Source organism: Montipora capricornis, chromosome 5 (assembly GCF_036669925.1).
Source record: "Montipora capricornis isolate CH-2021 chromosome 5, ASM3666992v2, whole genome shotgun sequence".
Lineage (NCBI taxonomy): Eukaryota > Metazoa > Cnidaria > Anthozoa > Scleractinia > Acroporidae > Montipora > Montipora capricornis.
The window spans coordinates 742,501-760,000 of record NC_090887.1 but is presented as its reverse complement, the minus strand read 5'-3'; the positions used below and the strand labels follow the sequence as shown (position 1 = coordinate 760,000).

The 17,500-nt window shown below is 38.2% G+C and overlaps 2 protein-coding genes across 4 annotated transcripts in view; one reads left to right on the top strand and one right to left on the bottom strand.

The window, feature by feature from the left end:
• LOC138048998 (opsin-VA-like) overlaps positions 1 to 9,158 on the bottom strand; it is a 12,092-nt gene extending 2,934 nt beyond the window's left edge. Inside the window, exons 1-2 of one of the 3 annotated variants that reach the window (XM_068895096.1) lie at positions 7,772 to 9,158; positions 1 to 3,541 (exon numbers count right to left, since the gene is read on the bottom strand). The exon at positions 1 to 3,541 is cut by the window's left edge and continues 2,934 nt beyond it. In XM_068895096.1, the coding sequence (XP_068751197.1) occupies positions 2,554 to 3,525 (972 nt within the window). In that variant the 5' untranslated portion in view covers positions 3,526 to 3,541; positions 7,772 to 9,158 and the 3' untranslated portion in view covers positions 1 to 2,553. The remainder of the gene's footprint in view (positions 3,542 to 7,771) is intronic. The other 2 variants (XM_068895097.1, XM_068895098.1) reach the window with 2 other exon arrangements.
• A 5,227-nt stretch (positions 9,159 to 14,385) lies between these two features.
• The window catches only part of LOC138048996 (sperm-associated microtubule inner protein 10-like), a 13,996-nt gene continuing 10,881 nt past the window's right edge, over positions 14,386 to 17,500 (top strand). Inside the window, exons 1-3 of the mRNA XM_068895093.1 lie at positions 14,386 to 14,562; positions 15,347 to 15,440; positions 15,541 to 15,604. Coding sequence (XP_068751194.1) covers positions 14,534 to 14,562; positions 15,347 to 15,440; positions 15,541 to 15,604 — 187 coding nt within the window. The 5' untranslated portion in view covers positions 14,386 to 14,533. The remainder of the gene's footprint in view (positions 14,563 to 15,346; positions 15,441 to 15,540; positions 15,605 to 17,500) is intronic.

The following is a 17,500-nucleotide window of genomic DNA, read 5'->3' as shown; positions in this document are numbered from 1 at the left end:
AGTATTTTTTCCTTTTCAGTAACCAATAATATTCTTGCTTTGTGGCGTTGTCGTAGCCGTACTCGTCGTCTTTGCTTAAACTCCCTAATGTTCTTAACCGTCTTACCATTGGAATGGTAAGTGATGTCGTGTTTTGTAAAACAATAGGAAGCTTGAAGTACGACGAAGTCAAGGCAAACGATTTGTTTAATCAATAAGACAATAGCACTGCACGCTCTGCTTATGCGTTTTACATTGTCTTATATTTCGGAGCTAATAGGAGAACGTGACCATCCGACTAAATCTCTGAATCTCTTTTATCGTCTGCGCCGTTCGCATTTGTTGAAAGTCCTGGATAATTGTGACTCGATTAACATCCCGATTAGCTCTTAGTAATCATGCAATGATCGTTACAAGGTGACTTTTTCGTAACCTGGTTTGTTGATCCAAACAAGGACACGTCATGGAGTCGTTCTTCGTGAAACGCTTTTTACTTTCGACTTACCGAGAAAAAGGGGTATTCGTAATAAATGAAAACAAAATCATTGCATAGTTTCCCCAATACTCCAGGAATGGGCTTAAATCTTTAGGTACGGTTAACCAAAAGAGGATAAATTATCCTCTTTGGGTTAACGGAATGTGCTTTCACGGCTTCGTTATTTTGGGAATCTTTGCATTAAAGGGGCTCTGTCACACTATTTTAATTGGTATGTACGTAGAATGATTAAGAATGGCAGTATCGTACGAGCTACACTATAGGCCTTTTGCAACAAATTGGTCACATGACTGATAATTGGTGAGCTTAAAGTTCGAACTTAATAAATTCCAGAAATGGAAAGATTGTGTTTGTCTTAGCCAGAATATAAATTTTCAGAGAATTGCCACTTACGGTAAAGATTGTATTACCATTTAAACACTCAAAAATTCCATACTTTTGTTTTACGAACGAAAGGCTTTTGTCCTCCAGTGTAATTTTTCATGATTACGCGCCACAAACAGAGCTCAGATGCCTACTTTTACCATGAGTGAAATAGCGAGAATAAATGTGCAAGGGTGGAAATTTTCAGACTTTCGTATTTCGAAGGAAGAATTTTAGAAGGGTTTAAAAACTAAGAAAACTATAAGGATTTGTATGAAAATCATTGAAGGGTGACTGGGTGGAAAAGCGTCCTTTTCCCACACAAATCCTTATAAATTCCGTCAACTTTAACAACACCATTTTAAACGATATACTTACGAAAATCGCCATGGTAGCATATTTTGAGCTGCTCTTTTTATTTCTGGAAAAATAATTTCATGAAAGCAGCAGAATTACCGTGTTTATGGAAAAAAGGTCAAGTGACGAATTGTTGCAAAAGGCCTATTCTTGGGTTTCACTCACGTGATCAACAGCCATGTTTTTCAACAAAAATAAAAGAAGACGTTAGCATAATAATAGCTTGCTATTCCCGGAGGATTGGATCGGGACACCAACATGGCCGCCATTTCTTTGTTTGGGGACACCAACATGGCGGCCGTGACGTCATGTGAAATCCAAGAATTATTTACTTCATTTACCACACACACATATATATGTATGTGTTATATATATAGATCACTTTGCAAAACATCTCTAAATAATTTACGTAGTTCAACCCCTAAATTTAGATTTTTCTGAATGAGTTCATTATGTAACAATAGTACAGCACACAGCTTCCTCAACAGGCCAAGTAATGTTCCCGTTTAAACTGTTTAAAGTTATTTTTTGTTTTTTCTTGCTCAAAAATAACAGCTCGGTTCTTTCTCCAACGTGAACGTCATAATACTACAAAGAGTTTAAAAGGTCACTACCACCTTTTTCACAAGGATTGTTGAACAACCATCACGCAGCCGATCGCAATCTGCAATTCCATTGCTGATTGGGTCACTGCTTTATTTTACTTTATTGGTTTCGGAGAAGGTACCATTGTATCTATTGCTCGGGTTTTGCTTGGGCTCACGGGGTTTCCTAAGTCTAATAACATAAAAGCAGTAAATAGGAACTTAGCACTAGAACTCCGCTCTCTGTTACATGTTCAAGATATTTTCGAGAAAACTATGATGATGAGCCCATTAACTGACACAATTGAGAACATTCCTGTTTGAATGAGATCTCAATTTTTTTCCTCTCAAAGCTTGAGCGGGCGAAGTTCCGAAAATCGAGCGGAATTTTTCTAACCTGTCCGCGAATCCAAGTGGAATCCACGTGCCTTATTATTTTAAAACGCTTGCTTTGAGGTGAGATCGAAAGACACAATTCTTCGAGAAATTGCATCATCAGTTATTGCAGAATCAAACAGGATCCATTGGGCTGCAACTGGCCGCGAAAAACATACAAATATTCTTTACCAGCCTAAGTGGGTCCTTAGTGGAAAAAAACTCTACCCTTCCTTCTAACAACGCGAACTGAGGTCCGTTCCCAAGACTTCAGGCCGGTAAATTAAGTATCTTTACTTTTTTTGTCTCGGGTATAGTTTCCTTGGCCGTTGCTTTGAGAAAGTGAAACACTGGTTCAAGGCGTTGAACAGATCAGTTGGAAACAGAACACAACACGCTCTATAAGGCAAAGTTCGTGGGTGTTCGGTGAACAGTTTCTCTTCCTGAAATGCCAGGCTGTACTTGGTTCTTTCTTCTACATCGAAGTATGCGGAACATTCCCGATCGGAGTTTCTTGTACATGAAAATGTAGATGAATGGATTGTAGCACGCTGATGACTTGCCAAAATAAGCTGGAATCGAAGCGCCGACGTCACTAACAAGATCTGGGTTATACATCCCTATCATTGAAGACACGGTATAGGGTGTCCAAGCGATGACATATCCAACCGTCACGACTATGGCTATCTTCACCATCTTTTTCTCTGCGATCAAGGTCTCTTGCGTAACGCGTGAAGTATTGCCCCAGTTTTTCCGCGCTTGCTCGCCAAGTTTTCGAGTGACTTTGTAAGCATTACGGTAACAGTGCACGATTACTGCTCCAGGTAACACAAAACATGCTATTATTAAGGCAATGCCATACGTCAAGTCACTAAGATCTCTTGATTTCCAGTCAGTTGAGCAGCTAGTTCCCACTCCCTCTTCTTTGTAATTAGACCAACCCAAGACTGGGGCGATGCTCCAGACAAATGAATAGATCCACAGTATCGCGGAAATGAACACGGCTTTTTTTCGTCCAAATTGACTTTGTCCGTTTTCATATAGTTTGCACATTGTGACGTACCGTTCGTAAGCGGCTCCTGCAAGATTCATCATTGAACCAAGCGCGAAAAACGTCGTGAGGAAACCATACGCAATGCAACCGCTCTCTCCGAACGACCACTTACCGCGCGCATTGCTCGTTACCAACATCGGAAGCGCAGTAATGGAGTATAAGAAGTCACCAGCCGAAATATTGAGAATGAAAACATTGGAGGCATCGAGGAGCTGAGGCCTGAGATAGTACACCAAGCAAACGGTTGCGTTGAGGACAATTCCACAAGTTCCAAAAATGGCTGCTACAACTGCGAAGCCTATAAATGGCACTGCCATCTTTAGTGGACTTTATCTAGGCGAAGAAAGAACAATGTTAAACTGAAGTAGGAGAAGAAGGATGTCTTAGGGATCATTAATCTGTGGCCGACCTCTTTTTGTAATCTTGCGCTTGAGTTAAAGGCTCGGGTAGCTCAGTTGCGCAACGGCAACCGTCACAGCTGCAACAAGAAGGCCACAAACTATAGCAGAGCATTTGAAGAGGAAAACGGAAGGCTCTACACGCGCTGCGCATGCGTTTGTTCATTAGTACCTTTCTTTTCCGACCTCTGTTAAACAACGCGAAATGACCAAATATGAAGTCCCGTATTGAGCTTGCGCTAAATTTACAGTTCCGTATCGATATTTCTACTCACGTTTATGCCAGTTTAATTTTTTAAAAAATACACTTTTTAGATTCGGAACGACTTGGTTAAATTGTTTCACTATCCAACTCAAACGACCTAATTTTGTCAATGGAATTACTTCCTCGTAGCGGTCGTCGTCTGTTTGCAAACGTTCCCTAATAACAGCAGAGACCTTTATATTTGAGTAGAAGTGGATTAACCATTGTGGAGTAATCGTGTTTTGGGCTAGAATTCGTTTGTATTCACGTTATTTGTTTCCTTGTATTTTCCACACGAAGTAAAAGCTAAGTGAGAATGCTACTGAATACGCCCAATCGTGCTCGTTGTTTTTCCTGAATATGCGCACTTTAAAATTTTGCTAACGTTTGCACTTTCCTAACTCATGATGTAGGGATTGTTGGAGTCGACCGACCGTAAGTAATGTTTACATTCCTATCGCTGTCGAACGCATCAAAAACGAGCAATAAACCGAATGCATAAATGGCGGCCAAAAATGTGAGCGCAAGCTGAGCACTAGTATGGCGCGTAAAGCGTGAATCGCGCGTGTTTTTCTGATTTTTGTGACGTCAGCGTGACTAAATCTGTAAAATTAACTGCTAATTTTCTCGCTTTCCCTTCGGTGGCTCAAACCAGTTTTAACACTTTCAAGAGACCTTGTTATTAGAAGGATTGACATTACGACACTTAATCACGTAACAGCAATGCTATGTATGATACCATGCGAAACATCAATTATTGCTGAATAAGATGCAGTCATTTTTGTTACGTAAAAAATTACCATGGCAACAGGAAAGCCTTGCCAGAACACCCTATATTTTGGCTTTAGTTGATCGCATCTGAAAAATGAACGTGGGACCCCACTTTTGTTATTGCACAAAAGTGATCAGCAGGCCAAGATGAAACTCCCTGCAAAGTTTAAAAATATTCTGTGGAGCGGATTCAGAGCTACCTTTAATTTTCAATTAGTTAAGGTGGCTCTGAATATGCTTCACAGAATTTTTTTAAACTTTGCAGAGAGTTTCATCATGGCCTGCTGATCACTTTTGTGCAATTTCATTCAGGCATGCTGATTACACTTCAGAAATAAAAGATTGGGCTCACCGAGTTCGTTTTTGAGATATGAGCAGCTAAAGCCAAAATATGAGGTGTTTTTGCAGGGCTTTCCTGTTGCCACGGCAACCATTTACATCGTCAAAATGACCGAATCTTTTTCAAGAATAATTGGTGTTTGATATGGTACCGTAACGTTGCTGTTAAGTGATAAATTGTTGTAGTGTCAATCCTTCTAATAAGAAGGTTTCTTTCAAGTGTTGAAATGGTTTGAGCCAACTTAAGAAATTGGCTCAGTTCTAACCACATACAGTTTCTATCAAATACCAGACCGGGTATATTTGTTAAAATCTGTCAGAGCTAATTGAACATATTTAGAAAATTGACAAATGGTCAATTGTCCAATGACGTTATGCTAATTTATCCTCCGAAGTATAAAATACCCGCATATTCCCATGAGATCTGCTGGGACCAGGCGTCATAGAAATAAAAGAAGAACTCGCGACTCGGGACTGATCAACTCGCAATGAACAGTGCAAAAAAAAACAAAACAATTTACACATACTCGGGGCCTTGCATTTGAAATGTTATGAAATATAAATGACAAGCTGAGCAAAACTAATACTGATAATTAATACAATATTAATACTGAACGTAAAACAATTGTGCTTAATCATTTATCAGTAAACTAAATTATTTTGCCTCATCAATTATAGATACGTATATATTTATTTCACTTGTCTAAAATCTATTTATTAATGATTGCCTTTATGTCTTTGTGGGGGACCTTCAAAAGTTAAACCTACGCGGGGTCGCCTTGGAAACAATTTCCACCTACAGTAGCGATCATATTATATCATACATCTTTATTTACCCTCGGATTTTTAGAGTAGCTTGGTGTAGCTAATTTCTCCGAGCATTTACCCTCCCAACCATGATACACCACAGAAGACAGACCAAGCCAAGAACTGGTCACACTTGTCACTTGTCAGAAATAAAACGAGTTAGTTTTCTCGAATTATTATTCTTTTATCGAAATGTCTGAAAGAGATTTTCATCGCGAGTGGTTATCTCACCTTTATCCTGCTTCCAGATGGTTTGCTCTGTGTTTTATAATCATTACAGGTGTTTGGAATTTTAGAGTTTTGGTACTCTACGTTGTCAATTTTTTAAAAGTCATAACAGAAGTCTTAATTTTTTTATTCAACTCATGCAATCTCGTGTTGTATGTGCATTTGAACATCGCAAAAATACTCAAATGGCTTTTTTTTAATAGTTGGTTAAGGCGGTTTCAGTTCGAAAACAGGAAATTTGGGGATACAAAGATATTCATGTCCAGGCTTGCATTGGTTGGAGGGACAAAGTGGTTCCCATAGTGACATTACAACAGTTTGGAAACGCTATTATTATCGGTAATAGCGATTGCGACACGCTGGTCTGTCAGTGCTGTGTCGTTCACGGACTCGGGAGGGATTTTCGTACATCATCATAACCGATCGCATACTGCTATTGAGGTGGAACGACTAATGGCCGCTGCTTAAGTCGGTTGCAACATCACGATGAAAATGTTGGTGATGAACTTTTTTGTCTCCTCTTAGCCTGCTCAATGACCCAATTAGCGAGCGGTAATGGCGTCCGGTACATGAAACATTTCACCTCGATTGACCACGCGGTGGGTAAAACTCACCACACGTATAGCTTTTTTGCGCGCAATGTTTGTGGAATTATTCGAGCAAATTCTTGCAACAAAGAAACGTGTGCTTTTCAAACCGAAAGTACGTCCCAAGATTTTAGCTACACAACGTGGGTTTTTCAACAGCGTCTTTGTCCGAGATAATTAGAAAAGTCTCAATGCTGCAGATGTTTCAGTTTCCAAAGGCCGGGCTTGGAGCCACGATCTCCAGCATGGTTCGATGTTGCTCGGTCAACTGACCGGTCAAGCAACTGTGTTGAGCACGAAAATAAAGGCAAATGAAATAGCAAGAGCCATGCAGAAAAGCCCCTAAACAGATGGTTTACACCGATCATTCTAAACGAAACAAATGACGAATATTCCGTTGAACATCTTACAAGCAAAAAACAAGTTACACGTTCGCTCTAACAGTGAAGGGTCAATCATGGGGGGTCCCAGAATACGTAAACTGCCTTATCTTGTTCTTTTTAAACTGGGAACCGCTTTCTTTTGCTCTTTGAAGCCGAAACCCACAACCCGCTTTCGTTTTCTGTCTTTAAGACCGAAAGCGACTTTATGGCCGAATGAAAATCACAGTAACCAATCTTCACACATTGTTTCTCATCACGAAGAGAACAAAACAGCAAAACATATTTTTCTAGGTCCTTTACAATAACCTGTAAGCAAAAAATTTAGTTTGACATCCAACGAAAAGTTCACAAACACAAAAAATGCACATTGCTTTCTACGATGGACTTAAAGCCAAGTTCGGAATATCTAGTACAAACCTTTCCGAAAAACCACCATTAAACACGCAAAAACCGAAAAACACGTCCCAAAATGGGCTTTAACTGCCCGACCGCCAGATTATAATATACCCTCAAGAGTCGCTAACTTCAAAAGCGCTCTTATTTTATTGTAACTCTGCCACTCAAAAAGTCTAGAGAATATCTCATCCAAATCCCCAAGTTGTTCCCCTCGTCTCATAAGTTTTTTTAAAACAATAAACCGAGCTAAGGATTTTGGAAGTAAGGTGTTAGTACAATCGTGAATGAACGCCACAAGCTTTCGTAATTTTGCATATAGAAGATCACAAAATAAGGAAGATCCTTTTCGTGTCATATCGCAAGTTTTTGAGGTACATATGATTTCGTAAAACAAAAGACAAAACTTTTACCTCAGTTATTTCGTTGGATCCGTTGCATCCACCATACCGTTCCCTTTTTTACGGTTGCCGATAACGGTTGCTGTCAGCTCTGCAAAGTTGTTCCTCATTGGTCTCTGAATTATACCCAGTTGTTATTACGTTGTTTTCCTCACACTAATTTTCAGGAATAATTACTTTTACGCAATCGGCATTCAATTCTCTGACCGTGATGATGAATGCCAGGGAACTTCAATGACTCCTTGTGTATATTCTCTTTGTCACTTTTTTTAAAATTTAAACCTACGTTCATTAGTTTCTTTTACAAAAAAAAGTTGTGAATAATATCTTAGTGAATGATGAATTAGTTTGGGTGCCTCGAGGCGAAGCACGTCGCTGTAGATGTCTCGTTAGGTCAAGAAAAACGCCGGCCTAACCAGATAAAAAAATGACATCTTGAGCAACGCTCAAGGGTACATGATAACAGTTAAGAAAAATAATTCATAGAAAGATCAAATTGAACTGTGTTTGGTCAGAAGAGCAATGTCAACGGTGAATGCTTTTCATTTTTAGCAAAAGCGGATGTTTGTAGTGCCTATCTTCAACTGAGGAAATATCGCTGCAGTTGGTCAAACTGAAATACCTTGGGCGTTTTAGACAATCAACTTCAACTCTACTGTTTTAATACACGAAGGCCGTTCAGTGTTAGGTATTCTATATAAGTGTTTCCTTCACGGCTTTTAAGCTAATACAAACAAACAAAGTAAAAAGAGAGCGACTTTGAAATATAATGGTGGGAACAGGTGTTCAGGAACTGTAGAAAAAAGCTACCTTTAGATATATAGATCCTTTTACGACCAAAGCTTATCAAAACCCATCAATGCCTCTTTTCCTATTTATCTCGTTTTGTTACCCTTGACAGTGAGCGTTTGATTGCGTAAGAAGATCGATACTCAGGCACTTTCTGGCAAACGACGGTCCATTGGCGTTGAGAGAAAGCCTGGTTTCATTAAATAAAATATTCGACGTGAACTTGCACGACTCTGACACAAGTTTATTTTATACGCCTGAAAGTTCAACGAGCCCAGTGAAAAAGTGTAAAAAAATCAATGTTTCCAAAAAAATATTGTTGTGGCATTCCCCCGAATTCTAAAAAGAAGGATCGTGCTCGGTGTCCGGCCCTATAACATGAATTTCGTTCGATTTTGTTATAAACTACTTGATAAGTGAAGGCAAAGTACTCACTCACACTGCTTTTAAATGTCTTCTTTTTCTGTGGGATTTTTTGCGACCTCTTCGCAGTTATTAACTTTTAGTGAATGAATTGCTATTATAAATGCCGTATGAAGCCGACTGACCCTACAGTGTAACAATCTGCCAAAATGTTTCATCGTAACGTTGAATCTGTCTGCACTTTAGCAAAGCGAAAATGGGAGATTTGCATAGAATGACACTAAAAACATCTGTTTTGTATGTTTTCCCAATGAATTTCTCGCGGCTTTAATAAAAGGTCTCCCACACTGGCAGTAGAATTAATACAATCATGACTGTCTGCCGGTCGACATTAAATCCGCGAGTCCCTTAACTGAGTATAAATGATCCTAGTTAAAAGTTTCAGTTGGAAATTTGTCAAATCCTATACATTTTAGTGGTCCCAGGAATAATTTATTGGCTCTAACAGCTCCAGTTCATTACTAGCATTTACAGAAGCTAAGGAAAATGGTAAGCCCAGTGTTTACTATTCTGACGGAAATTAATGTTTATGAAAGTAATAAACGAAAATGGTGCACTCTGAGGAAGTCTTTCACTGATTGGCTTTAATTAACGCCCAGCAAAAGCGCTCCTCTCGAAAATGTCCAAAGAAGCCTTGGCATATCCGAATTTATCTTAATTTTCTCGTACCTAAATGACTATACTGATGGCTTCGTTAGTCCACTTAGCAACTTGCATGCCAGTGGGCATGACCAGAACAGGAAATTAAAAAGAAAAATCAAACTAAGAAAAACAAACACAAAGAAAAAAGGAAAGAAAAACAAAAAGATAATCCATGCATTTTCAGTTTGTCAAATCAAGCGACAATTCTAAAAATCTCTGGATATTGGGCGAGGAAGTTAAGACTTAAGTTGAATTTATACCTGAAGGACATAAATTGAGCTGGAGAATGAAAACAAGGGGCAGTAAGGACCTAGAAGAAGCGATTTGATGGATATACATATAACTCTAAACTTTGAATAAAGCAACAATTTGAATAAAGCAACAAACACACACTTCGAATTGATCAGGCTGAACACTGAATAAAATACGACATGCTTAATTGGCCAATCAGAGTGCTCGTACTATCTTGGAGATTAAATAAAATTAGGAGAGTATTAGAAATACTACTACTACTACTACTACTACTACTACTACTAATAATAATAATAATAATAATAAGATAATTATTATTATTATTATTAATGATAATGATGATGATAATAATATATACAGCAGTAATAGTTTGCAAATGATGATTTTGATGTTCATGATGATAATGATAATCAGTACTTCATTAAAATTATGATGATGATGATGATGATGATGATGATTGTTATTTTGATCTTTTATCGGTTTCTTGGCGAACAAACACTTGGTCTGCGCAATGATCTCGAGTATGTAAGATAATAAAACCGATTAGCTAAACTAGGTTGCATGGCAAACCGACTTGTCAAAAACCAAACAGTGTTGTTTAAAAGTTAATGAGTGAATCTTGAAATTATGCAATCACTAAATTGGGAGCAAAGAAGTACACACAGGTTAAGCTTTTTCATGGACCAAGATACGATAAGCGGAGTTTTCCTAGATGATTCGATAAAAAACCCCAGGAAGTATCGATATACAATAGTATGCTAGTGAGATCTTCACTCCTTTGTTACTGCTTCATGCAAAGTAGTCGGCAAAGGAAAACAGAAAGGATAAAAGGAAGATCTTTTACGCTATTCTGGCACCACTCGCTTAGAGCCAAGTGGAGGAAGAACCGTGCATAAGACAGGGGAACCCAACGACCAATTTGTTGTAAAATGTATTATCATACCCCAGTTAATGAAAATAAATGTTATTAAGGCATTTTCAGGTGTTGTTCAGCGTTGCTGGGAAAACAGTATCTGTTCCTTTTTCCCAGCAAGACACACAAGAAATTTCCCACCCAGCTAGATAAAATTGGTTGGTTTCCCAGCCAGGAATTCCGCGCGCTTTCAAATCCTTCGATCCAAAACGACCGAACAAAAGCGACAAAAGCGGGACAAAACAGGTTTTTTCCGCAAGGGCAATCACTCTGACCAGCCGTCGTATGTTTGTGACTACTCTCTGGGAGAGGGAAGGGGTTGTTTTTTTGTTTTTTTTTTTTTAGTCGTCCTCAGTCTTCAGAGTTTCTACAGCCAGCTCGGGTTGAAATGCCAGAAAAAGTCAGTAATTCCCAGGTAAAACCTCTATCAATAACAAAATTTCCCAGCCAGCTCATCGAAACACCTGTATTTTTGCCAGCCAGCAAGATTCCTCTGGCGAACAGATACTGTGAGGAACCGATTCGTTGGGTGCCACTGATAAGATACCTCCAGAGATATTAAAAACAAAGCTTTATCACAAGTTTTGTACAGATCGCGGATATCGAAAGAGGTGTTTATTGTAAACTGAAATCAAATGCAAATGTTCAAGAAATAAGACAGCAAACGACAAGACCGGAAGTTAGGAAAATAACAGCAAAACAGTGTTTGTTTTAAAGTTTTGTCGTGTTAACCGAAATACGTCCACACCTCTCTCTAAAATTTCGACTCTTGCAGGTGTCTTAGCTGTTATTTGAAATAAATAAATATAAAGTTGTTTATTATCAGTGTATAATTGTAGTAAAGGACTCCAGGCTTAAGCCTATCACAATCTCGGCATGTTACTTGTGAGGATATTACATATTGAGAATGAGCGACCAAAAACGAAAAATTAGGAACAGTGAGATATAGCTTAATCCAACGGATACCGAACACCCACATCCCACGGTAACATTAAAAAGCTGGTTTTGTCAATGGCTCCGTTGACCTTTTTCTCGAAGCAATGCTCTCTTAAACTTTGACCTTTGCGTTGCGAAGGCCATTCCATAGTGCACTGGCAGACAGCCAGCGACGTGGGTGTACATTAAAATTTTTGAAGGCACAACTGTTGTTTGACCACTGGATAGAAACTGCATCTACAAATCAAAACGAGAGCCTTGGAAAATTTGGTCCGATTTGTTGAGGCTGAAAAGAATCCCGTTTCATGATATTTGTCAAAGTTTCGCCCCTCTTTCATAGCTATCGATTTAGATTCTTCAACCTTTGAACACTGAAAAAAAAAAAATATATATACATACGTCGATTATGCCATACCAGTAAAATTTGTAATGGTCGTTGTTCTTCTTCATTTTTCTTTTCTTTTTGGTTCTAAATAGCGTGAATTCTTCTTAATTCTAACCGTAAGGTAAATTTAAATAAATCTCTGTCATTTCTAACCTCACGTAAAAGGTATTCTGGCTGACAGCAGGGCTGGTGTAACAACCATCAAAACATTCTGCTTCCGATGGGCTTCTTGAATTTTATCTGATGTTCAAATAATTGCAAAAAAAGACCAGCTTAGCAATTATAGCTGCAAATTTGTAGTTATTTGACGTTTTTAACCATCTAGTTCTCTCTTAGAACTTACCCTTAGAGGAACGATCGAGGAACGAAAGAAGTATCTGGCACAAAGTTCGAGAAATGCCAAGCAACTAATGACCACTTTTGTAGTTGAAAGCCGCTTTTCTGATAGGTGCTACTCGCTTTTCATTAAGCTTTCTTTGATTCCCAAGGCTAATCTCTTTAAAACAATCGGGATTTGGTTACAGGACTTTCATGAGCTTGCTATTCAAGGTAAGTGAATGTTTGGTTACACTGTACTGGTCATAAGTCTCATTAAGATTTTTATTACTTCTCAAACTAATGGATCCAACGAAACAAACATAATTTTCACATAATTTTTCGAGAATATACCTGACTCTATCAATTATATTTGAAACACTCTTGGCTTACTATTGGCTGATTAGTGAGATCCTTTATATCAACTTCGTCCTCGAGTGACGCAAGATTCGACATTATTTATTATATTTTGTTATTTGCCGCTAAAGGAAGGAGAAAAACTAACCCTTTAAATTTACAGGAAAACGAAGAAAATTCGCATTGTATCATTATAATATCACCGACGTGGATCGCAATACATCCGTTCGAATTAACACCGAAATTTAGTTGAACAATAATTTATCCCAGATATCTGAGTGATTTACAGAATAGATGACAAAGTTCATTAACTGAGCGACGGACAATTTTAGGAAAAAAAACACGAACAATCCTGTATTGAGGCCTGAGATTGTTCAACTTACGGTGGAACAAAAATAGTTTTTTTGCGCTTCCTCTGAGAGATTTCAAGAAAAACGTTCTCCATAACACTCAAAAGGCAACGAATCTTATGCCTCTTCTTTTACATACTAAAGAGGATGCATTCAAAGTCTTTTGTGGTATAGACTTCTATTTTCCCCTAATTGCTCTTTGTAAAACATGCCGAAAAGAAGGTGACACAATTGAGAGTAGACAGATTTTTATGTGGCGCAGAATAAGAGCTTACTTTTATTTTCTAGACTGGATTTATTTTATGTATTATACATACAATAAATGGAAACTTAAGTAAAATAAAGCAAGTTAAACATAATAAAACGAAAGAAGCTTTCTAGCCAAGAGGATATTTAATAGAAACTTCATGAGCGCGAGTTGGATAATAGACAACCGCGGTGTAAGCGCCGATTTGACTACAATCAATCCAATATCCAACCATCGCGAAGGAATGAAATGTTTCCTGAAATTTTGATAAATTCTATACACTTTTTGTGCGCGATCGCAGGTAAGCTGTTGAACCTTGTGAGCAGTTAGTTGTTGATGTAAAGTAAAGAGCCTTTCTTCATGCACGGTGGCAGTAAAGCCAGCAATTCAGTTGCGGGACCGTGAGTATCGAGAAACGCAACAGAGAAGGAAGCCACCAGCTGGTTATTTACAAAGCATGGTGGAGATAAATCACCAAAGACAAATTAATTTGTGGGACTGATTATATGTAATATAGTTTAGTTTATCCATATCTGCGGATTTATCATTGTGTTTCAGGGTGGGATCTACACCGTATTGTCAGTCCACAGAAAAAGGTTTTCAGAATCATATCGAAGGTTTCTTGCGATTCCCACACTGAAAATCTCTTTAAGCTTCTTTAAAGAAGTCAGCATTCTTAAATTTCAAGCGATATATTCTTTTCAAATTGCCGGAAAACTGATGTGAGCTTTCAGCATTCGGAGTGAGTTTTTAGAAATCGCAGTAACTTTTAGAATTTGGAGTGAGTTTCGGAATGCACTTGTGCCGCTATCGCAGGTGAGCCCTGTACTCTCGATATGCGTACTCATCCTGCCACTTTCCTTCCAATGACTTGCAATATGTTACCACAATTCACAGCCTGTCCTCCTGCGTAACGTCGACTTCAGCACATAAACGCTTCCTCGTTTCAGGTTTATTATTCATTTACCGGAACACGAAATGAACAAAGCTTTGGAGGTCTGGGTATGATTGGTGCTTAGTACCCCCTCCATCACATACGCTAAGCTACGCTATCGAAGCTATCCGATAGTTCTCTCGAACAGAAACACTAAAACGGTTTGCTTTGGGAGGTGAAAACCTTATAAAGAGCGTTATTACAAATAAGTAATTCCTGGAGCTAAATATCATGGCAACCGACACTAACACAAGACAAAGGTAAACTAAAAGTTCGTTCTTCAATGGTCACTGTTTTGGTTGTCAAGGACTTGTTTGTGTTGTTCACCGGCACAGGGATATTTGATGGACCAGAAGAAGAAGTCAGTTGCTGGTTATTTGTTATTAGAATCAAGTTGAAAACTTTCTTTTTATGAATATATTTCTAATCAAACATATCCCATCGAGCGTAAATATTAGCTTGCATTAATTTAGAGCAGTAGCTAGTTGGATCTTCAGCAGTCCAGAGGATGAGGAAAGTAGGGGAGAGCCGATTGTCTCGAGATTGTCTAGCCCGATTTCCCAGATAATTTTATCAAGTGATTCGATCATAATTCTGGATAGGAACTCTAAGATGAAAAGTGCAGGGCTTGATATTTGTAAATTACATGACAAGTTCAAGGGCACAGGTGATCATACCAATTAAAAGTGAGGGCGGTTTGTAATTTACTGGCATAAATCGTAAACCAAAACCGCGGAAACGTCTTCAGGCAATCACATCAAAATGCGGACAATCAAATAAGGGAATCACCACGCGAAGGATATACATGCAGCACAGCACAAGAGAATGTGTAACACAATAATATTTTTGAGTTGTGATTTTTCTCCTGATTTGCCAAGAATGTGGCACATGATTTTTAAGTAGATTTTTCACCTCTAAAAATGAAAAACCAACGAATTTAAATATAGCTTTGGACACTCAATTCAAAGCTGCTCCAGATCTACCTCTGATGGAAAATATGAAGTGAATGATAATAAAAGTTCTTAAACTTTTCATCACCAACAGTATCCCTGTTTGGTCTCGTCACCATCCTCAAATCCCGCAGCGTTATGTGCCACCATGGACCAATGACATGAAAAACAGAAGTCTGATTCTTGAGGTAAAAAAGGATTTGAATGTTCTATACTGGTCTTGATTTTAATTTTATAATTTCTTAACTAAAAAGAAATTAGAATTAATATTATAGTTTTCTTTTATAGAACTGTAAACTCACAAACTACCCATGGGGTCCTCATGATACAAGTATTTATTTGACTCACAGAGGTATGTGAACTGAATATTTTACTTTCTTGAAGAGCACCACATTTCTGCAACAACTCAATATGCACTAAATATTGTCTTGTTAGTTTTGTGACATTGTTAATATACCCAGTTGTCAAGGTGTTTTTCTGTAGCAAGTATTGGGAAACAGTAGTCATTTGATAAACCCTTAAGCTTTCAAAATAAAATTTACCCATCTGCCAAATCAGGGGCAAATGATGTACATGCAAGTAACATAATGAAGTATTTTTGAGTTCAAGAACTTCGCTGTTTTAAGCCTAGGTACTTCATGTATCCCCTATTATAGTGTATTTAAATTATAATGTATTCCCACGCGTATATTATAATACATTTAAATAATTAACCCTATATACCCATGTCTACCCTTACATACCCTTATAAACCCCTATATACCCATGTATACCCATGTATACCCTACTATACCCCTATATACCCATGTATACCCTTATATACCAATGTATACCCATGTATACCCTACTATACCCCTATATACCCATGTATACCCTTATATACCCATGTATACCCATGTAAACCCCTATATACCCATGTATACCCCTATATACCCATGTATACCCCTATATACCCATGAATACCCTTATATACCCATGTATACCCCAATATACCCATGTATACCCTTATATACCCATGTATACCCATGTATACCTATGTATACCCCTATATACCCATGTATACCCTTATATACCCATGTATACCCATGTATACCCTTATATACCCCTATATACCTATGTATACCTTTATATACCCATGTATACCCTTATATACCCCTGTATACCCCAGTATACCCATGTAGACCCTTATATACCCCTACATACCCATGTATACCCTTATATACCCATGTATACCCATGTATACCCATGTATACCCCTATATACCCATGTATACCTTTATATACCCATGTATACCCATGTATACCCTTATATACCCCTATATACCCATGTATACCTTTATATACCCATGTATACCCATGTATACCCTTATATACCCCTGTATACCCCAGTATACCCATGTATACCCTTATATACCCCTACATACCCATGTATACCCTTGCACACCCCAGTATACCCATGTATACCCTCATATACCCATGTATACCCTTCTATACCCTTATATACCCATGTATACCCTTATATACCCCTGTATACCCATGTATATCCTTATATACCCCTACATACCCATGTATACCCATGTATACCCTTATATACCCCTGTATACCCCAGTATACCCATGTGTACCCTTATATACCCCTACATACCCATGTATACCCTTGCACACCCCAGTATACCCATGTATACCCTTATATACCCATGTATACCCCAATATACCCATGTATACCCTTATATACCCATGTATACCCATGTATACCCATGTATACCCTTATATACCCATGTATACCCATGTATACACTTATATACCCCTATATACCCATGTATACCTTTTTATACCCATGTATACCCATGTATACCCTTATATACCCCTGTATACCCCAGTATACCCATGTATACCCTCATATACCCATGTATACCCTTCTATACCCTTATATACCCATGTATACCCTTATATACCCCTATATACCCATGTATACCCTTATATACCCATGTATACCCATGTATACCCTTATATACCCATGTATACCCATGTATACCCTTATATACCCCTATATACCCATGTATACCTTTATATATCCATGTAAACCCTTGTATACCCTTATATACCCCTGTATACCCCAGTATACCCATGTATACCCGTACATACCCATGTATACCCTTGCACACCCTAGTAAACCCATGTATACCCTCATATACCCATGTATACCCTTCTATACCCTTATATACTCATGTATACCCTTATATACCCGTG